The 23,188-nt window shown below is 34.8% G+C and overlaps 1 protein-coding gene across 4 annotated transcripts; it reads left to right on the top strand.

Annotated features, from left to right (window-relative positions):
- Positions 1–439: 439 nt before the first annotated feature.
- LOC110101650 (beclin-1-like protein) lies at positions 440–22,250 on the top strand. 4 transcript variants are annotated; one of them, XM_028699530.1, is made up of 12 exons: positions 440–617; positions 866–955; positions 1,390–1,596; positions 4,854–5,209; positions 5,597–5,767; positions 6,803–6,927; positions 12,027–12,075; positions 12,905–13,063; positions 14,349–14,434; positions 14,576–14,647; positions 14,791–14,940; positions 21,715–22,250. In XM_028699530.1, exons 3-12 carry the CDS (start codon positions 1,446–1,448, stop codon positions 21,932–21,934), a joined length of 1,539 nt encoding a protein of 512 aa, XP_028555363.1. In that variant the 5' UTR covers positions 440–617; positions 866–955; positions 1,390–1,445; the 3' UTR covers positions 21,935–22,250. The 4 variants fall into 4 exon arrangements, with proteins under 4 accessions (XP_028555363.1, XP_020685297.1, XP_028555364.1 ...); XM_020829638.2 differs by lacking the exon at positions 866–955; XM_020829639.2 differs by lacking the exon at positions 440–617 and having other exon boundaries at positions 711–955.
- The last annotated feature ends 938 nt before the right edge of the window (positions 22,251–23,188 follow it).

The following is a 23,188-nucleotide window of genomic DNA, read 5'->3' as shown; positions in this document are numbered from 1 at the left end:
TCAAATTGTGATTTGAATCTTCTAACAGCGCTTCGGGTCCTTGATTTGGATCCATTTGGGCTCGGATTGGGTTGAATTTGGTGTCGTTGGGTTCGTGTTTTCGAGACGCTCAGTTCGACTGTAAGTTTACTGAAATCGGAATTAAGATGGTCTCCGATTTAATTTTGGAAGTTTCCAACTTGATTTTGCCTCGAGATTCGTGCTTGATTGAGACTATTTTTGGTGACGTATCACTACTAATTATATATTTAATAATATATATTTTAAGTTATATTATTAAGCTAATTATATTACTATTTAATTACTAATTTTACAATTTAGTTAAAATTAGATAATTAATTTATGCATTAATTATACAATTAATTTACTTAATTATTAATAATTCAAATTATATTAATTAATTTAATCAATAATAACTTAGACGCCTCAAGGTTTACCTTTCATCTTCTCTTTTCGTCGTTGCTGTTCGGCTTCGTTGCTTTGCAGGTGTATAGATTGCACCGTCGGCTCCTTCGTGGCTATTCGACTTCGCTCCTTAGACGACTTTCCCTTCCTGTCGGATCGGAAGTCACGACATTTTGATCGGAAGCAAAAACGGGACCTCGCTGGCTGTGAAGGTAACTTCTCCCTTTCGCGCGCTTCTTCGGCTAAATCTCGTTAAATCTGCCGAACCGAGGGATTTAGTAAATCCGGGATTTAAGCCGTAAATCTGTAAATCCGGGATTTCGCGCGCACAAAAACCGTTTGGCTGGATTTAGCGTAAATCCGACTTAAATCCCATGATAAATCCGATACCAAACAGCCCCTGAGGGTTCGCTTTTCCTTTTCTCCATTTATTGTTTCTGTTCTGCTTCGCGTGAATTAGAGTTCCGAAAGAGTCGAAGCTTCTCCGCCTCCTGCTCCTCCGACGTTGTTCCTGTTAGATCGGAAGTCGCGCCGGGAGCTCGCCGCGAAGGTAACGATATTTCTCCCTTGTCTGGCGCTTCTTCGGTCGGATTTACGAAATTCTCCAAAAAGGCAGATTTAGGAAATCCCGGATTTAGGGAAAAATGGCGAAAACGCCGTGAAGTAGAGATTAGACTTACCGTAAGATTTAACTTTGCATTTTTTTGGCGTTTGGCAGGATTTAGCTCAAATCTTGTGTAAATTCTGGCCTAAATTCTGCATCCAAACAGCCCCTAGATAGGCGTAAAACGATACTTATTAAATTGGGATTCTTTATTAGATAGAGCAAAAGAATGCCAATTCTCTTAACCTATTGAATTACATAATTTAATGTGATTACTTTTGCTTAACTGTTCATACACAATTAGAATACAGTTCCTTAATCTCAAGAATTTCAGTAAGTGACCATTGCAAGCTAAAGAGAGGTTGCTTGACAATTTTTAGGACATCTCACTTGTCACGTGACAAAAGTGGACTCATAATCTTAGTTGAATAGAGAGATGAAGGACGAAGTCAAAGGTGGCAAGGGAACGAGCTTCCCAGTGGATCCAAATCTCCCAAGGTGGGTATGCCAGAATTGCCGACATGCTCTTTGTGTTGTTGGCGTGGAATCCTTTACTGACAAGTTCTTTAATGATCCGTCTCGATCTGGTGAGGGCTTCCTCTCACTTATTTTTCCTCATAGTTTCAGTTGACTTTGTTTTCAGTTCTTATTTAGAAAAATCATTCAAATTTTCTTATTTTGTCATGTTGGATTTATTAATGAATACTTTGATTTTATTCTAAGAAGGAAACCACACACAAATTGGCCATTTGTTCATTGTTCTATTTGGTATTAAGTTAATGTTCATATTTTTACTTGTAAAATTGTCTTTCACTTTTCCTGGAAACCTAGATTGATTTTTGTTTATAGATTATCTATTATATATAAAGTTTGAGCTTTTTTCACAAACTTCTTTGTTTACAGTGTTTGTCTTGTTAATGTTTATATCTTTTCTAAAAATAAGAATTGAACACTCTTGTGAGCTGGATACCATAAGATCATCAAACACAATCAACAAAATTATTTACCATTGGAGGTGCAAGGGGTGCGCCAAAGAGACAAGGGGATCATGGATATGTTGATCAAGTGGAAGAATCTACCAGAGTATGAGGCGACGAGGGAAGCCTACAACATTATCCAGAGGCAGTTCCTTGATTTTCACCTTGAGGACAGGTGCTTTTTTGGGAGGGGAGTATTAATGCGGTTGTGGACCCCACCTGCTCAGTGGAATTCCAGGAGCCAAAAGGCTCCTATTTTGTGGGTCGCAACACCTCTTTTTAGACATATAGGAGGAGAACGATTAAGGGGAGATCATTGGAGGACTTGTGAGGTGCATTTATGATTGGCTTAGGGCTAGTTTTAAGGGGGAAATTTGCATGGGGGATTTATGTGAGGAAAATTTTTGAGTAGTTTTCTTGGATGTTTTGGGTTCCTAGTTGCTGCTAGGAATTAAGAAAGAGTCGATTCACCTCTTGAACAGTCATAGTTTAAAACTGCGCAATAAGAGGCGTGCCTCTGCGCAAATATATCCCAAAGAGCTTCATTGCTTAAGCAATTTCGGGTCTAGGTGAGGCTTACGCCTCATGGATCCTGAGGTGCGCCTCAGAGGCTTAATTGTGCAATTTTGGGTGAGGCTTATGCCTCATGGAGCCGGGTCCCACACACTTAAGTTCTTAAAAAAAAAGCCTTTCTTCTTTCCGCCTACCCGAATTGAACGGAAGAGCTCTGTAAGCCGTAGTCCGCACGCCCTAGCTTCCCTGAGCCGGCCTTCCCATCGCCTCTCCCGCCAGTGCCGCCTCACTCCGGTGAGCAACTTGAGTTTGACCGCCATATACAACACCTCTACTATGCGTTTTAGGTTTTTTTTTTTAATTCAAGGTTTGATTTTTCAAGTTATAGAAAATTTAGGTTTTAAAATTTTTTTAGATTTTTGGTTTGATTTTGCATTTGTGCATTAGGAAATATGGTTAGGGGAATGGAAAAGTCAAATACGTCATTGCGGAGGGACCCTTCTTGGAAGTACAATATACAGGTTGACGTAGGCGGCAGCGAGAAGACATACATGTATTTGAAATTCAATTTTTGTGATGGGACATGATTGAATTTTATATGTTCTTTCTTATTTGTACTTTGGGAGTTTTGACTTTTGATAGACTTCAAGTTGCGATTTTGTACTTTAAATTATGCTATGAGATGCATATATTGCATCTATTTTATTATTTTCCACTAAGTTCACTTCTCATTTAGATGTTTTTATTGTATCATAGATTCTTACTATTATTTAGCTTCTAGAATACTTAAATTCCCATTTACGCAATTCTTCGTCCGTGAGGCTTATGCCTCGCATCGCCTCGAGGCTTACGCCTCGCATCGCCTCGAGGCTTACGCCTCGCCTCACAGACGAAGAACGCCTCGAGGCTTATTTACGCAATTTTAAACCTTGTGAACAGTGAATCAATTGTATCTTGTATTTCTTTTGATTGGAGGTTATTATTTCAACTTTATTAGTGTTGTTTCTGTATACCATTGTTTTTTTTTTCTTGATTTTGGTGGCTGTTTTTCGCTGTTTGGTGCTGAATTTGTTCTAGTGGCTGTTTTGGGTGCCAATTTGATCTCCAAATCATATCATAATACTACATATCATGAATATGTCTAAATCTATCTTTATTCTTTAGTAAATAATTTTCTCCAACAACAACAACAACAACATCAAGCCTTTGTCCCACTATGTGGGGTCGGCTGCATGAATCCTTTTTCGCTATTGTGTCTGGTTAAAAGTCAAATTCTCATTTAAATCTAATAAAGAAAGATAATTTCTAATATTTTCTAACCAAGTCTTTTTAGTTCTACCTCTACCTTTCTTAACATAAGTCAAATCTAATACCTCAACTTTCGTCATCGGGATGCCTTCGTTTAATGTGACCAAACCATCTAAGGCGACTCTCTAATCTTATCTTCCGCTGGAGTTACTCCAACCTTTTCACGTATATGCTCATTTCGTATCCTATCTCTAAGGGTCAAGCCACTCATCCATCTAAGCATCCTCATCTACGCAACACTAGTAAATAATTTTCTCCATTGTTTTAATTTTCAATAGATATGCCTCAACACTTTAACTCTTGAACTACAGTGAAACTTGGCAAGTATGCCATATAAAGGCAATCAAAATTTTGGCATCTGTAAATTGCGTATGGTAACTTAACTCACTTTTAGTTTCTTCTTTAAGCATCTCCAGTACTAATAAATACTTACAGACTTAACATTGATCCTTGATGTGATTCTATTATGATAAAAAAACTCTTTAACTGCTTCTAAACTTTTTATAATACTATTCTACATATGTTTAATAAAAAACTTATTTTTGGGGCCCATCACTTCTTCTCATTTCCCTCCAACAATTATCATGGTACTTGATCACTTGTTTTGTTAATATCAACAAAAATCATATGAAAATACTTCTGTTCTTTATTTATTTTTATTAATTGCCTTGGTTGAAAATTTGCTTTCATAGTTTGTCTTCCTTGGATAAAAATCAAATTGATATATGACGCATGCTTCATTATTCCCTAATAACTTCATTGCTGACTTACAAGTTTGATTTCTATAATTATCACAATTATATAACTTCTTCATTTTTAAATACTAGAAGAAATGTGTTCTATATTAATCAGCTAATGATATAAATAGATTTTGAGGTCCTGATTGTTGTTGTTTCATTTAATGAAATTTCGAGATTACTGAAATTTTATATAAAAAAGTTGCACGTACTAATTTAACTATAGCTATGCGGTCAGTTTGGCAAGTGGAGTTTGTGCTGTTAATATGACTACGTATGTCTTATTTTGTGTTCTGGGAATGCGAATAGGTATGCAGGCTTCTTCAATCCAAGGAAGCATGCTGGGGTCTACCCGAATGGACCATTCATTTGTAGTTCTTTCGAAACACAAGGCTCAAGGCCATGGAATCCCTCCTCGACCAAAAAGTGTGTTATCTCAGCCTGAGGGAATCCCTTCTGCAAAGGGAATGGAGGAATCATTTGTTGTTTTACCACCTGCTGCAGCTTCTATGTACAGTAGTGGTTCTACATCAGAGGGAGGTGGAGCTCATTTACCAATTCCTGGTGTTAGCAATAGTTCTCCCTTGCAGCCAAATAATTCTGGATTCCACACAAGCATTACCGCACTGAACAGGGCATTTGATATCGCCACCTCCCAAACACAAGTACAAAAACTATTTGTTTCTGTATTTAGTTCTTTAACATTATTTTCAACCTTCTGGTTTGTTTTTTATTTTTATTTTTATTTTTATTTTGTAAGCTTTAATTTCATACCTGATTTTTGAATTGAGCAATGCTTCTTTAGTTTAAAGATGAAATTGTATTCAAATGGAGTTAATTTACTGTTTTCTCCTTGTTTTCATCCTCATTAAGCGGAAAAAGAAACCATAAACTTTTTAGAATTTTTTGTGGACATGTTAGCATTGCTTTTTTGAATCTCTCGTTGATAGATACAAATTTTGGACTGTATGCTTTATCCTTTTTAAATAATTTTTTTTTTACTTGGGCTACCTTTTTTTTGACTTTTTTTTCATGTGCTGTGAGATCTTTAGGTTGATCAGCCTGTCTGTTTGGAATGCATGCGTGTTTTATCGGATAAACTTGACAAAGAGGTTGAAGATATGAATATGGACATTAAAGCGTATGATGCATGCCTCCAGCGTTCTGAGTTGGAATCTTATGACATCCTTAACGATGCTGATTTTCTCAATGAGAAAGTAAAGGTGTGCATTCCATAATTTGCTTTTCTGGTTAGCCAAGTGATTTGCATTCACCTTAAACAAATGTTTCCAGGTAGTAATGATTGGGAGGTTTATTTGAAATTAATCGATGACATTTGGCTTTTCTTCTTAGCTAATTGTTCTGTGTGCACACATAAAAAAACATTTTTTCTGGTAGGAATGAATTGGGAGATTTCCTAAGTTAATCAATATCACTTGTCAATAGCTATCTTTTTAAAGTTGAATAGGATGGATGAGACATCCCCTTTTTCATTTTTAGGACTAATTTAATTGCTCAAAGCTTGAAAATGTGTTTTAAAAAATGGCAAAAATTGTTAAATCCACCATTTGGTTGAATTTAATTATAGTAAACCTTCTAAAACTTCCTCAAATGTAATGAGTTCATTTTCATATAAAAAATAAGTGAAAAGAAATCATCGTTTTGACCAACAATGTTACTTCTAACATTGTTTCAGGAGGAATCATCTAAATTGGCCGATCTAAGAAATTAGCAAGTGTGAAAGTTTTAGCAGAATAAAATATGCAAGCAATTTGGATCTGTTTATATAAGTTTATAATTAATCTTTGTACTAATATGTACATAAGTATGTTACCTTTTGAATCATCGTTTCATAGTATTGCAACATTTATGATGCAAGAGGGGAGGCTTGCAAGTTTGGCACTCACCTAGCATATGCCAAGATAGACTTTTTGATAAGGCATTGATGCTAGGGCTTCAGACTTTCATTATGGGATCTTCTTTTATTGTATTTTATTAGGCTTTGCGAACTGTTGCTTTTAAAAAAAGGGCATGAAGGGGTTTTTCTATGACATATTTCACCCCCATTTTATCTTTCTAATTTTCAGGTATCGGCTCCAAAAAATGCACTTATTGTTTTGGTCAACGTTGCATCTTCTAATGAAAATAAAACTTTATTAGACTATACCACAAAGAATAATAAATTTTTATGTATTTTCTTATTTTATTTCATGTATATGAAATGTAATCTGGTGACTTTCTATTAAATTTCTTGTAAGAATGAAGAAGAAGAGAGACGACTGCAAGCTGCAGTTGAAGATACTGAGCGGCAGTTTGCTGAAGTTAAAGCTCAGAAGAAAGAGTTAGAATCAAAATCAAAGCTCTTTAAAGAACTAGAAGAAAGGTGAGGTTCCTTGCTTATTGTGTTACTGTGGTAAAGGATCGTTGCTTTCCAATTTGTCTATATCGGCTTCTTGGTATAAGAGCACTGCAAAATTTAACAAGAGCGGGTGGGAGCAGCTATGAATTTCCAAGTGAACTAGATTTACCTTACAGCAATAACAACAACATCAAGCCTTTATCCCACCGCGTGGGGTTGGCTACATGAATCCTTTTTCTCCATTGTGTTATATTAAGAGTTAAATTCTCATTTAACTCTAATAAATAAATGTCATTTCTAATATTTCCAACAAAGTCTTTTTAAGTCTACCTCTACCTTTCTTAACATAAGCCAAATCTAATTCATCTATTCTCCTAATTGGGTCATCAGAAGGCCGTCGTTTTATGTGACCACTCCTAAGGCGACTCTCTATAATCTTATCTTTCACTGGAGCCACTCCATTCTTTTCACGTTTATGCTCATTTCGTATCCTGTCTCTAACAGTAAAGCCACTCATCCATTTGAGCATCCTCATCTCTGATTTTTCTTGATCATCATATTTATTGCCGACCATCTTCTAGTTTTAATTCATCCTGGTTATGACGTCTCTTTATGTGCTTAGTCAATGTTATGAGTAATATGTTAGCTGTTTGCTGTAACAAGTGCTACATTATTTCTCGGTTAGGATTCTGTTTGGGTTTATTTATGGAAATATTTCCATTCAAGAATAGAGGAAATCTTTTTAATACTTCCATTGCCGACTCAAGAAATTGGTAGAGGTTATGCTATGAATTGAATGATTGAAAACTCATATTGATATGTTATAATGCAAGCCTTATCATTTTGCTTTTGTGGAGCTATGTTTGTGTGGGTGTGTGTAGGGTTGCAAACAAATTGTGTCGAGCCAAATAGGATGTTGTTCGAGCTCGAGTTCATTTACCAGAAGCCTGTTGGAGCTCGGCTTGAGATCATTCAAGCTTTTACAAGAGTATTCAAGCTTGGGTTGTTTGGATTCAGGCTTGTTCCATGAATTTAGGCTTGTTCCATGAATTTAGGCTTGTTCCAATTTGGTTTGAGTTTGGTTCATTTAATAATTATTGAGTTTTAGACAAGCAACTCGTTTAGAAATGCAAACAAGCTCTTCTCATGCTGAGCTAATAATAGCTTATTCTTTGCTAATCGAGCCAAGCCCAAATTTACAAATGAGTCGAGATAATTGAGCTAAGCTACAATTTGCGAAAGAGCTTGTCATGAGCTTATTGACTTGAGCCATGCAAAAATGAAGTGTTTGTCACTTCGAATCAGGATGGAGCTAGGCCCTGCATTTATTTCTTTTTGAAATAAAATATAAAATACCTCTCAATTGTTTTGAATGTCCGAGGCACTTCAAAATTTGGAGCAAGCTTTTTTCTTTCTTTCTATTTAAATAATACTAACCTTTACCACAACAAGATGCGACACTATATTTTTGGTGGTATAACTGCATCTTTAGAAGTTAAGGCCCAAACAACAACAACAACAACAACATCAAGCCTTTATCCCACTACGTGAGGTCGGCTACATGAATCCTTTTTCTCCATAGTGTCCTATTAAAAGTCAAATTCTTGTTTAAATCTAATAAAGAAAGGTCATTCCTAATATTTTCTAACCAAGACTTTTTAGGTCTACCCCTATTCCATAACTCAAGTTTACCTTCAACTCCCTCTCTAGTCTTGTCAACAAGAAGAATATCATCAGCAAAAAGCATACACCAAGGTACATCCTCTTGCAAATGTCTAGTGAGAACATCCATGACTAAAGCAAAAAGATATGGGCTTAAGGCTGATCCTTGATGTAACCCAACCGAAATAGGGAGAAGTTAAGGCCCAAACAATTTCATAAATTTTTTTTTGGAAATATTTATGGGTAGAATTTCTTTAGTAGAAATTTTATTATGAGCTAACTAATATTTTTATTAGTATCAAAATTATCTTGCAATATACACAGGCTCATGTACTATATATTTGTCTATTTAGTTAATAATATTTAGACTTTTATATATTTTTAAATAAATAAAGTAATTTTAATTTAAATAAGTTTTAATTATATTTTTTAGTTGCAATTTTATATTGGGTTATAAGTCAATTATATATATGTTAATTTAGTGTTAAATGTGTTATATGCATATAATGGAATTATTTCATATATCAAAATATTTATACTATGTATATATCTATATATATTTATACAATCGAGCTTCATATTGAGCCTTAACAGCAAGTATTTTATTGAGACTTAATTGAGCTTTCTATTGAGCTGGTCATGAGTTACTTTACAAGCTTGTTCATTATCATGAGTTGACATAAATTATGACGATTCTTCTTAAGACTATCAAAATGACGATTAGACTATCTTGGGTCTTGATCTTAAGGGCGTGTTTAAATTTTAAGCGAGTATTTTTTGAATATTGTGTTCCAGTAATATTTATCTTCAAATAAGTCGTTATCTTTATAATTTGCTTAATATTATGCCATTCTTGTGAATTATTTATAAATTTTTAAGTACTTTATTTTTTTTTAAGGCTTACTTCTCGCTCCACCTCGAGGCTTACGCCTCGCCTTGTTTAGACAAAATGTCTCGATTTTTTATATCACCTTTTAAACATTGCTATCACTATCAATTAATATGTTGGCGTTTTCTTGGTTAATGGGGTTGGTTAATAGAAAAGAAGAGGATTAAATTGGTCGGCTAACGCATTTATGCTAATTTCAGGCGTCGAATCTTTATTTTCATTGTTATTAGTGGAAGAGAGGGTCATCGATAAAATCTTGGTTGTCTGTGCCATGTAAAAAATAGAATTAATTAGGTCCTCAATGTTGTGGATCAAATTTAACATCACAATTAAAACAAAGATATTTTTCATGCCTAAATTGAATTTCATCCGGTGAGAGCTTGTAGATTAGAAAATTTGGAGGCTTAAGATTGTTAAGGGGTGGTGTCAAAGAAGGAATGGAAGGTTGGCCAAAAGGTTGTGGAGGGTTAGGAATCAGATTCTTGTGGGTGGAAGTGAAAAAGGGTGAGTTGGCGCCAATTGGATGATGAAGTAGAGAATAAGTCTTGGATTTTAAATTCTCGACGTCGAGCTAATTCCCTTGCATCCAACAGAGAAGTAGGTTTCGCAAGTAAGAGTTTTCGACGTAGTTTTTGTTTAAATCCGGAAATGAAGTGACTAATGAGTGTGGATTCAGGTAAATTAGGGACTTGAAAGCAAGATATTTGAAGGAATTTTGCTATTCAAGAATTGAATTTTGTTAGGTTAGCTTGAAAATATTTTTATGTAAATCTTCATTAGTAGAAATACTAAAACATTGTTGCATAGATAACATAAAATCGGACCAAAAAAGTAATTTACCTTTTATTCATAACCATTGATACTAAGTAGCCATAAGACCTTCAAGATGGAAAGAAGTAATTCTAACACAATGACACAAGATTGTTATGAAAATTAAAGTATTCATTTGCTTTAAAGATTCATGTTTCAACATTGGATCCATTAAAGCAAGGAAGTTCAATTTTTATTGATTTAGGAAAAGAAAAACCCGCAGGAGAAAGTGGCGGTTGTTGAGAAGGAATTCGGCCGGTGGAATCAAGAATGCTGGCGAAAGATGTTGGTTCTTGATGGACGGAAGGATGTGGATGGTTGGTGCACAAGCTGTCAAACTGTTTGTCGACGGAGTCCATGAAAGCTTGGAATTGTTGTAGGGATATGGGCCAATGAAATCGAATTGAACATCAGTTTGTTAAAGAGATTTTTGAATTTTTGGAAATTACAATTTTTGATGGGATTGCATTGAACGAAAGCTTCAACCAAATCTGCATTCTTGATGTTGAATGTAATCGACATATTTGTCTTTGCCAATTATTTTCCTGCTGAACCCCTTTGTTTTGATTTGCAGTTTGTTTAGATTTGAGGGAGACCGATTCGATCTGATCAAGATGGGGTTCTTGATTCCAAGAACCTGCACCTGTAGAAAAACAGGAAAAAGACTAGTAGAAGGCTTTTTTTAGGAGGAGAAAAATAGTTGCAATTTAAAGAAAACAATGGTAACGGAGAACCTTATGGTTTCTTGTAATGAAAAGTGGTTTGAAGTTTCTATAGTTGCTGCCATAGACAGTGCTAAATGCTAGACGGGCGACGTCATAAGAGGGTTTGACTGCAAATGCTGGTACCTCGTTGGCTTGGATTGCAGGATGAATTGGTGAGAAAGGTAGAAAGAACCAAAAGCCCGGATGTTAGCTTGAGTTCAAACCTTAACGAGAACACCAATTTAATAAGCTTCTTGGCAAGTCAAGAATTATAGTAAGTTCAACTCCAAAGAGAAGAAGAAGAAGGAAGAAACATAAGTTGTTCATTCCGTAACCTTTCATTACAGAATTTGGGGTATTTGAACTATTTTGCTGGCCTAGTTTTACAGGAGTGGACTGGTTAGTTTTAATTTACAACTGTATGAATAAAAAGAAACAATTATTTAAAATAAAAATTGGGCTTTCTGGCTAGACCCACACGGACCAAGAAAGTTGAACCGGTGCAGATTTTAGGCTTTATTGGCTGAAGCTGGGCGGACCAATTTCTGAAGGATGGGCAGAGCTATTGTGTTGCTGCAGTGGAGGTACTTTTTGTGCTGTTTGGGAATGATTTTGATTTCTTCTTCTTTTTTGATAGACGTTGATATTTGTATTGATGTTTGTAGATTGTTCTACATGATTTCTAGACCAAGTTTCACAATATTTTTGTACTATGCTAGAATCCAATAAAATCTGTTGCCACTTAACACTATTCAAACTTGTTTGTTTAACGAGTGTTTATGAAAGAGTTCAAGCTTATTCAATTAGTTAATCGGGTGAACATGAACAAGTTCTTATCAAACCGAGCCATGAGTAGCCTGTGCTTGTTAAATGCTCGGTTCATTTGCAGTTCTATGAGTGTGCATTTTTTTTTTTTGTGTAAGGATCATGCAATGAGGAGTCACTGCTTAGTTTCCCAGAGGCTTACAATGGATGATTCCACAAACTATGTTTTATTTAGTCTACTTTTCCTGTAAGAAATATCCCTCTGCCATGCTGACTCTACTTTCCTCTATTAGGTATTGGCATGAGTACAATAACTTCCAGTTCCAGTTGGCGTCACATCAGGTAAATTCCATTGATATTATCATTTAATAATTTGTGATGTACTTTTTGGTAGAACTGCAATTCAATTGTCTTTCTAACTATCATGATTTTCTTTTCTTGATAGTTTTATCCCAAATTCACTAGACAGGATACAATTTCATGCAACTCTCCAAGTCCCCGAACTCTCCTTATTATCATTTAATTGAGTTTATTCGTCTGGTTGAAGTTAATTAAAGTGAGAGAAAAAACAACTTGAATATTGAAAACTTGTGAGCAGTAATTCGGCAATTGTTCATTAGCTTTAGTTTTTTGCAATAGAAAGCATTTTCTTAGTGCAGTTTCTGTTCTACTTCTGTTCATAACGAATGTCTTAATTAGTTTCTTGCCGATGCCATTGTTTTGCTAGTGATCCTTCGGGTATGAAGAATGCTGTGGCGGGCTAGACCCTGCAGCTGCTTCAAATGCACCCCAATACATTCAAGCTAATGAACCGCTTTTCATGGATATGATAAACTAAATGCAACTGCCTTTACTTCATAAGACTTTGTGGTAGGTAAAAAGAAGTGCTTTCCATAGAATGCAACTCACAAAAATGCGCCACCAATTTCTAAAATTATACCCAAATACCTATCGATCGTACATGCAAGTTTATTTTTGATAGTGCAGGCTCTAAGTCTCAATTACCTTTGCATGAGACAATATAGGGTTGTTTGTTCGAATAGAGCTATTTTCAGTGATATGAAAGGCAATCCTAGATATTGTATTGTTATGTAGTTTATCTTTCGCTTTCTTAATTTTCATATTTCTTTGTGCAATTTCAGATCTAAGTATTCATTTTTTTAAATGGCAGGAGGAGGGCGATGCAATTTTGGCTAAGATAGAAGTTTTTCAAGCACACCTGGAGTTGCTGAAGCGGACCAATGTGTTGACTGATGCCTTCCCTATATGGCATGATGGGGAATTTGGCACCATCAACAACTTTCGACTTGGTCGTCTCCCTATGACACCGGTATTTTAGCTTAAAAATAAGCAAACCTTTTGGTTTACTTGTTTTGTGTGCCCATTGTTGCATAATGGTTCCTAGGGGGTGTAAAGGAGTGGAGTCGGTTGGAACTCGATTCTTTAACGAGCTTGTGAGTCGAGCTTATCGAGTCACGAGCTCGAGTTTGAGTTTGACAAAACTCGGCTTGTTGGCTTTCGACCCGCCTTGTGTTTTTTAAAATAAAATTTAAAATATATAAAAAAACTAAAAACTAGATATAATTATCTATCGTCATTTCTTGCATTAAAAAAAGAGTTAATGGATGTCCCATTTGCTATCATTAAATGCATTCTTTTATTTAAAAAAAAAATTTGAAAGTGGTATAGTTGCTGCTGTTGTAAAAGTTGCAATTTCTTCTATCCTAAAACTGTTTTTTTTTTTGTCATAAAAGCTATACAACAACTTTAAGTTTCTTTTTTTGGGATGAAAAAATGGCTACACTTCTTCCCCATCGATTATGAGCTCCATCGCACGACTTTCTCGGTCCGTTTATCCCTAACTTCTTCTCCAGTGAGCCCTCGCTCAATGCCTCTCCGGCGGGCTTCTCTAGTGTCGACGAGCTTCTCTAACGAACTCGAGTTAACGAGTCAAGCTTGGGCTTGCGTTTATTTTAATGAGTTGGGCCCAAGCTCAATAAACAAACTCAACTCGAGCTCGAGCTTGAGTTCGAGCCCACTGTTGATTGGACAAACTTAGCTCAAATTAGATGTGACTTAAGGTTGCTCAACTTATTTACACCCTTAATACTTCCTGTGAACCTCCTTTTAAAACCTTAACATTGAAGTTCTTTTCGGCATGCTCTTTTACTTGAGCTTATTAAATAGCGCTTACTAGTCTAAAATATATTTTTTATCCATACATTGTTGTCCTATCTTCACTCCACAAAAGATTGTTCTTCAAGCACATTGTTTCATGTGTTTCATTCTGATCATGTGATTTGGTTGAAATAAAGTAATACTGCTTGGTCCATGTTTGCTAGATAATAGAGTGTTTCAAAATTTTTCATGGATGTATTGCCACAGCTAACTTTAGAGTTATTAGTGCTTTAATTTGTTTTTAGGTTCATTGCTTATGCCTATCCATTAAATTTGAATTCATCCTTCCTGTCAAGGTTTTCTTTCATTATCCTTTCAAACCCCAACCCAAAAAGAATTTACGAAAGATGTTTCTGTGTTTTTGCATGGCATACCATGCTTGCTTGATGTGTTGTTTGATAACTATGTATTTATTGTGGATAATGTTGTCTGACCAGGTTGAGTGGGATGAAATCAATGCTGCTTGGGGTCAGGCATGCCTATTACTGCACACAATGGCTCAGCATTTTCGGTCAAAATTTCAGTATCCTGGAATTCTGCTAAGCTTTGTACCTGATTTTTTTTTATTTTTATGATTAATTTTTTTATTCTATTTTAAAAATTTGCATAAATTCCCCACAGTAGGAGTATATATGATACTGTTATGGATTACATCTTTAATTAGATACGTAATCAAAATTATTCCAATGGGTAGTTATCCTCGAATAGTTGACGGCAACAACAACACTTATGAACTGTAAGTTTTTTTACCTTTTTGGCAAAGCCTTCGTAAAGCCAATTGTTGAAATTATACTTTTTATTTGGTCAACACGTCGTTTAGGAAGGAACAACACGACATCTATTATTAACCTGAAAAGTATTATTCTGTTTTTTTGCCAGGTTTGGTCCTGTAAATTTGTTTTGGAGCACTCGCTACGATAAAGCGATGACACTGTTCTTAACATGCCTCAAAGACTTTGCAGATTTTGCCAATGCAATGGATCGAGAGAAAAATGTGCCTCCGGATAAGTGCTTTAAACTTCCTTACAAGTGAGTATTCCTCCATTCTTCATTATTTATTAATTTGGCGCTAGTTTTTTTAGCTTTAGAAATATTATAACTTAGGACAAATGAACTCAGTCCTAGATTTGTCTGCTGAGATTTCCGGGGTTGAAGTCCCTTTCTAGGTTTTTCTAATTGCATTATTTTGAACAATACGAGAATGCTTATAAAGTTTATCTCAAATAAGCATGTTCTAGAAATCAATTCCTCCAATGCAAATTTATGATTTTTGTGAGGGAAATTGAATTGAATTGTTTTGTTTTGTTTATCTTAATATGTTACTGTTGAATTATCAGCAGGTTCTGTAGCAAAATTTGAAACGGGTAAGACCCTCCCAAGGCTGATCCCTCTTCCCCCTTAACTAGTTAACATAGATGAACCATGTTTTAGCTTGATATTCTTTGAGTTGAGAATGTTTACATTGTCTTGTCTGACTATTTTTTGTTTTAACCTAGCATATATTCTGATGCGGTTTACCTAGTTCCTATGCTAGGAACTCAAAAGCCTGATATCCAATTTTAAGAATCAAAATCATTTGCACTTGTATTGAGAGCCATGAGACAATGCACAATCTGCATAAACTCTTTCGATTTCCTGTAATTGCCTCCAAATTGGACTAGACTTTGTCATTAAATATATTTAAAGTAATTATATGATTTGAGGCTGAGCAAAGCGTCTAAGAATAATACTTTATTTATTGGAGTCCATAAAAACCACAAAAAAATGAAACTGTTTCTTTTGTCAGCAAGTGATGAGGACATCGATCCAAAGTCCAAACATGTGCATCACCGATCGATGGCCATGATTCAGAGCTTATTTTTCTAATTGTTTGTGCATTTTATTTTTTATGTTTTCCTATTGTACCCTTATGTTGAGTGGTATCACATCAGCAAGAGTCAAGGATCTGTGAATGAGCTTGAGAGGGATAATAAGAAACCAAAAGTCTGAATGTCTGTCAGCCATATCATCAGGGGCAATGATGTAGCATGGGTAAAAAAAGAAGGATAGGATGTTTTTCATCATTTGATGGTGTGCCATTATAGTGGGGTTGCTAGTGATTTTGTGGAGGGAGGCATGCTACTGATATGGCTAAGAGTTAGGGCCGGATCACAGTTTTGTTCAGTTCGGGCAAATTGGAGTATGGGAGAGGTGAGATGGTGAGTGCCACATGCCATTAAAGTAACTCTAGGAATGGTCAAGGTCAATTTTGGGATTTGAATGTGCCCCATGACTAGGGCTGTAACGAGTTGAGCTTGAGTGAACTCGGCTTGCGTTTGTGTTCGGTTCATTTCATTTTTTTTGTTCGAATTCTACTTACATCAACTATGTTCCAAAAGTTATATTTGTGTTCTATTTATTTTAGGCTCATCAAGCTTGTTCGGCTTGTTTTTGTTTTGAATTTAGCTTGAATGACATTAAATTTTAACTTTTCAACCAGCACTTTTTAAAAAAGCAATCATACATAAACCCATATATATGATAAACTTTATAAATTATCATGTTAAAGAAATATAACAATTAACAAAAATACATAATGAAATTCAAATTTATAATCATAATAACAAATTGCAAGTCAAATTTAGTATTGCAAAGACATGGTCTAAATTAATTTATTCATTTGATTGGTTACATTACAAATTTACAAGATCTCCGAGTGCTCTTAGTTTGTTTGGTTGCCTAATGAGCCCTTTTCAAGCTCCTTATTTTCCGAACCCTTAGATCTATATCTCAAATTCTTTCTAAATCGTTCCTATCTTCCTGCAAGAATGAATACCATGATCATTTCCTTATTAGGCTAATTAGAGTAATAATTAGCCAGTATAGTGAAATAAGTTTCCAAATTATTAAAAAAAAAAAAACTTGAGGTGGCCGATTAAGCATAAGAAATAATACTAATGAACCTCATAACTCAATAGTCTACCTTTCAAAGGATCATACTTCCCATTTGTGCATATAATTAATTGAAGAATTGAATTCTGAAATTAAAGTATGAATTTCTAACTCCTCTATAGGGTTGTACTAGCCATGCCTATTGCCTTACCAACTATACAAGAATTAAAATTAAAAAATTATGTACCTTTATACATATGATTATAACTAACTACATGATAATCAACATAAAAAATCCTTATAGCCTCTCAACATGATCTAAAACCAACTAGTTAAAACTTAAAATACTCTATTCCAAAAATTTAAGCAACTAAAACAAACTGGCAAAGCATTCCTACTATGCACCAAATAATAAGCCACCTAATCCACTTAATCAAAGCACTCAAATCTCGGTAGGGAGATCAGGCTCAGATTAAAAATCATCAAACCCAAACAGAACAAAAATTAATGACTGAAGTTTAAAATTCCCGCAGCAAACTCCGTATAAATACAAAAATAACAATGAAAGAGTAAGGACTCTTCATAAACCATAACTCGATATCAATAGCCCAAAAACCTCACATTATGATTTTTCTCAATTAACTGTTGTTTAAAAATTGAAGGACAATAATCAAATATAGAATGACCAAGAATAATAATACATCTTAAAAACTTAAATTAATGGAGATTATCAATGGAGTTTTAGCTTTTTTTTTAAAAAAAAACTTTTTTCTAATCCAATTTGCTGGATAAACTAAATCATTAATCATTTTAGCATATAAACAGTTCTTATTATCATTAACCACTCTACCCTCAATACTAAAAGTAGACTTTGATGTACTTTTAGTCATATGAATTGAAAAAATATCTTAGGGTATTTTAGACAAATAGTGGTTCTTAATGGTAATCAATTTTCACCATTAAAAAATATCAAAGTGGTCAATGTTGCACACAAATAAAGCTTCTTCAAGATAAACCTTTTAGGCATGCTTGGATGATTGCATTGACCCAAATGAGACAACATAATCCTTGAACACTACCAAACAATAAAATTAAGACAAAAACTAGAGTTGGCGGCTGTTGAAGAGCATTCTTCGTGTGATCCATCCATTACAAAACCCAGGCAAAATCATTAATATACAATGCATATATTTCCCAAAAAAACATCTTGAACTATTTAATCATTAGAATCCAGCTAAAAAATATGAATATATCTTTGGAAATGTGAAAATAATGAACTTAATTTTCAAATAAGGATCTAACACAACTACAAACATTAATAGATTGCACATCCCCTAATATTTATCCAGTTTTTATTACATAACACGATCCATATTCTCTTTAAAATGAAAGAAGCCATTTATATAATGTAGAAGGAAAAATTATCAATGTCGATATTGACAATTTTATTTAGGAGATGGTGATCAACATACTTCGACGTACTTTTAGATGTAAGTCTCGCAAGAGACCGACACAACACAAGTATTGTGGAAATCCATCTTTGATGTAGACAGGGGGGGGGGGTCAAATCAAACCCAAAAAATTTTGGTTTTGACTTCCCTTGAGCTTGCTAGCTCATTAATTTTTGAGCTAAGATTTAGCTCATTATGATCTGATTTTTAGTTCATTTATTGAACTAAGAGTTAGCTCATTATGAGCTATGTTTTTTAGATCATTTATTAATTTATTAGTAGCTAATTATTTTGTCTCTTCTTCTTCCCCTTGTCTATTCATTTTCCGTGGATGGTTCTTGGGTTCCCGTGTCTTGTCTCCTTGGTTCCCACGGTTGCCTCCTTGGTTTCCTGCGGCTGGCTCTTGGATTTCAGTGCCTTGGCTCCTTGGTGTCCACGGTTGGCTGTTTCCGTGCCTTGGCTCCTTGGTTTCCACGGTTGGCTGCTGGTTTTTCGTGCTGGGTGGTTTTCCCGTTCCTTGGTGCTTCGTTTCCTGGAATGGCTGTTAGCTTTTCATATTCTCTATTTAAATAAGCTTTTAAATTAATGAGGGGCTGTTTGTATTCCCCTCTCATGCCTATATATAGAGTTGTTTTGGGATTTTTTAAGAATGTTATTTGATTGATTTTTGGAAATGTAAACCTGCGGGTTTCTTCTTGGAAAAGCTTGCGAGCTTGTTCCATTCTCCCTCTCAACTCCTCTAGGAAAGACTTGCGAGTTCTTTCCACCCTTCTTCTTGGCTTCTAACCTCTTTCGTCTCTCCGCAAGTGACCACCCCACCTGTATCCTTCTTCTTTTGGAAAGCAAGTTTAGGGTGTCATGTTTGAGTCAAGTTTGTAAGAGTCATTGTTTGTAAGTCCTTTTATAATATTAAAGTTGTGTTTTATTTTGTTAGTTATATTTTGTCAAGTTTTGAGTATTTTATGTCTTTCTATCATCCTAGAAAGAGTTTGTTTGTTGTGATAAAAAATTTGGGTCCCTCTCCCAAATTTTGGATCCCCCAAATTTTTGATTGTATTAATCTTCAACTTTCTTGCATGGGGTATATGTATCTTGAATCAACTGACTTTATTACCATCAACCATACCCCTACTCTTTGGGTTCAACTTTTTGAATCCTCACTTTACAGTCAATCCTATCAAAATGTTGCATGAGGTGTTAAACCTATTTTTGTAATCTCATTGAAATAAATCATGTCCATGTTATCTTACGTCTGCCCTTTTTTTTTTTGAATCATTTGATGCTAATTCCATCTACTTGTTTAATGGATTCATTTTGTATAATTTGCACCTAAGTTTATTTTTTATTATTTATCTTCAATAGATACTACTCCTATCTCTCTACTACAATCATATCATTATTTATCATTCCTAATTTTACTACAAACACACATTAACATTCTCTTTTTTTCAACATTGAACTTAGCTATCAATGATTTTTTTTTCTTTCTGCCCGGTACCTATCTTTTCATACAACTTAGCCAACCTAATTGCAAGTCTATAAAATCTAACTTTGAGATTCCATGATATCCCAATAACGTGAAACACTTTTGAGTCATTTTTCTTTTTTAATCACCAACATTAACTTTAGATGTCATGATTAGGGTTTAGGTTATTATGGAGGTCAACCTTAGTCTAAAGGTTTTCATTTGAGTAGATCGAAAATTGAATATATGAAGTATAATTTAAGTAGTAAAAGATCTAGTGGGGGGATTTTGACTTTGGGCGATCAAGTGGTTAATAAGAGTACACATTTTAGATATCTTGGGTCTATTGTTTAGAGTGATGGTGAAATGGATGGGGATATTATTAGTAGAATTTAAGTTGGATTGTTGAAGTGACGAAATGCATCGGGCTTGTTGTTTACTTGTGTGATAGAAAAGTCCCCCTCAAACTTAAGGGAAAATTCTATAAGATGGTGGTGAGACTTGCAATGATTTATGATGCAAAATGTTGGCCATTAAAAGAGAAGCATAATATTAAGTTAAGAGTTGTAGAGGTGAGGATGCTCAGGTCAATGAGTGGCTTTGCTCTTAGAGACATGATATAAAATGAGCATAGACGTGAAAAGGTTAGAATAGCTCCAGTGGAAGATAAGATTAGAGAGAGCCGCCTTAGATGGTTTGGTCAAATAAAACGGTGACCGTCCGATGATCCGGTTAGGAGAGTAGATGCATTAAATTTGGCTTATGTTAAAAAAGTTATAGGTAGACATAAAAAGACTGCTAAAAATATTAGAAATGACATTTCTTTATTAGATTTAAATAAAAATTTGACTCTTAACATGACACAATGGAAAAATAAGATTCATGTAGCCGACCCCACATGTGAGATAAAGGCTTGATTTGACTCTTAACTTTAGATGTAATGTCCTTTTATATCACAATTCTTCTGTATAATAGTTCAATATGCTTAAATATATCACAACTTAGTATTATTTTATCTTCTAATACTATTAGTTGATTAAAATCACATTCGATAAAATTGCATATCATTTAATAGTTCTTTGTTTTAAATCATCTATGTTCTAAAATTGCATCACTTACATCTGCAAATATCTGTTTTAGTAAAATCATCATCTGCTAAAAGAATGCATCAAATCATCTTATTTTGAATATTATTGTAAATATCTCCATAATCAATACAAATAGATATTGATTCTGATCTTTGATATAATTCAAAGAAAATTGATAACTCCAATAGTTCAGCTATGTGATTTCCTTTTTGTTACGAAATGCAATCTTTATGTTGGTTTTTGAAAGCGTTCCCTGGCCTCGCATCCTTATGTATAGTGTAGAGGGCATCTAGCGGGCACTACAAACTATCATCTAGGACACACCTCCAGAAACCAGGGGTTTTACACTGACCTTAAACAATCAAGTAGAGGAAACTCTAGTTGTTCTCTCTTTTGCTTGCTTTGGTTTTAGCCTGTCCAACGCCACACAAGTCTCTCCTCTTTTGCGCAGGAAATTATTATGTGCGGAGTCCGAACGTAGAGGATCTTCCAGATTACTGCGTATCCTATGCGTAATCTCTGCCTACGCTCTGCGTATTTTTATATACGCAGTAAGCAGCAAATAATTAGTTGTGAGGATTTGCTGCTTATTTGCTGCATATCTATAAATACGCCGAGTGTAAGCAGAGCGTAAACAGAGAGTATGCAGTGCGTCCAATAATCCGGAAGATCCTCTACATTCGGACTCCACAGAATAATTTTCCCTTTTGCACGTTCATGCATACCAATTTGTACTTGACATACGAGCTGCATCATGAGGAAGAGAGGCCATCCTAAATATGACTTATTTATATTTTATTTTTGAATTTATTTCAATATTTCTCATTGTCTCTCTCTCTCTCCCCCTCTCCACTGTGATAGTGATGCTACCAGGTGCTCTTTGGTACATGCCTTCATTACAAAAATTCTTTTGTTTTTGTGTATACAGGATTGAGAACGACAAAGTGGAGACTTACACCATAACACAGAGCTTCAACAAGCAGGAGAACTGGACGAAGGCTCTTCGATACATGCTTTGCAATCTCAAATGGGTCCTTTACTGGTTTGTTGGGAACACCTACTTCGAACCTTTATCAACTTCATCTCATCATTCTGAAGCTCCTGTGGTTAGGCCTCCTCACTCCAAACAATCTCGCACCAGAACCTGATGCTTGCTTTACAAGACGCTCTTATTCTTCTCACTGCTACGTAAATAGACCACAACAAAACATTCGAGAAAAGGATCAAAATGATCCATTGACTCTTTACGAAGGATCATAATGATTCTTAATTTTATTAAAGTATCATTTTGATCCCTCTACTCTTTATAAAGCCGCCCAAATATATATAGTTCATAGCATTGGTCTCAAGGTGATATTGTTATATGTTTTTTTTATTTATTTACAAGCAACTAAAGGAACTCCTGTCTTTTGTTCTAGTTGTACATATGTGAATAAAATTTTTCTTTGTGAAATGGTTTTATTATACTCTTTTCAAATAGATTTGTAGATTGGTTTGATTATTCCTATGGAGAGAGCTGTCAACATTGGACCCGACCCGAACCCGACCCAAAAATTTTGGGTTGACCCGAACCCGAAGTGGGTATGGTTCGGGTCCTGAAAATTGACCCATTTGCAAAACCGGGTTGGGTTCGGGTTGACCCGGGAACCCGAGAATGACCCGGAAATCCAGCTGACCTGCTAGCCGCTGCACCGCGCCCGCCTGCCACTGTCTCACTGTTGAATTCAAACCAAACAAAATCAACTTAAATTTATGGAATTATTACTTGAGAACTGTGTTGTGAACTTCTTCATTAACATTTATATTAGTCTTGTTTTATTAATATATACCAAAGGAAGCTAATATTGAGAATTACACTTTCAATTGCCTGGGAATGATAAATCATTTCATAACGTAGTTATATTTGCCGGGGAATAAAAATTATATGGGGTTGGTTATATAATTTTTTTATTGTATTATTAAGAGTTAAATTTTCATTTAAATTTATTAAAAATATTAAATAAGTCTTTTTAAGTCCATATCTATCTTTTTTAAGATCTACTCTCCTAATAGGGGAAAAGTTAAAAAAAATGTCCGGACAAAAAATCGGAAATCCGGACAAAGAATTGAGTGATACCAAGTGCTTAGTATCGAACACCCAAGTGACATGGCGTTTTGTTATTGGTCTCTGGACATATTCGGTGTCCGGACACAATAATTACTTCCTAATAGGATCAGTAGAAGTTGTCATTTTATATGATAAAAAAAATGACTCTTTATGATCTTATCTGTCATTAAAATTATTTCAACCTTTTTCATATATATATATTGTTTCGCATTCTGTCTTCGTCTCTAAGTGTAAAAGCTACTAATTTGTGATAAATAAAACTCATTATAATTTAAATTCAATTTAAAGTCGATTA

The sequence above is a fragment of the Dendrobium catenatum genome, unplaced genomic scaffold (assembly GCF_001605985.2).
Source record: "Dendrobium catenatum unplaced genomic scaffold, ASM160598v2 fragScaff_scaffold_1336, whole genome shotgun sequence".
NCBI lineage: Eukaryota > Viridiplantae > Streptophyta > Magnoliopsida > Asparagales > Orchidaceae > Dendrobium > Dendrobium catenatum.
The sequence above is the reverse complement of the archived record's forward strand: the minus strand, read 5'-3'. Positions and strand labels throughout refer to the sequence as shown.

Coding starts and splice junctions, on each gene's coding strand:
- LOC110101650 (XM_020829638.2), top strand. CDS start 1,446: ATGAAGGACGAAGTCAAAGGTGGCAAGGGAACGAGCTTCCCAGTGGAT. Junction 5,210..5,596: donor TCGCCACCTCCCAAACACAA/GTACAAAAACTA, acceptor TGAGATCTTTAG/GTTGATCAGCCTGTCTGTTT. Junction 6,928..12,026: donor TTTAAAGAACTAGAAGAAAG/GTGAGGTTCCTT, acceptor TTCCTCTATTAG/GTATTGGCATGAGTACAATA.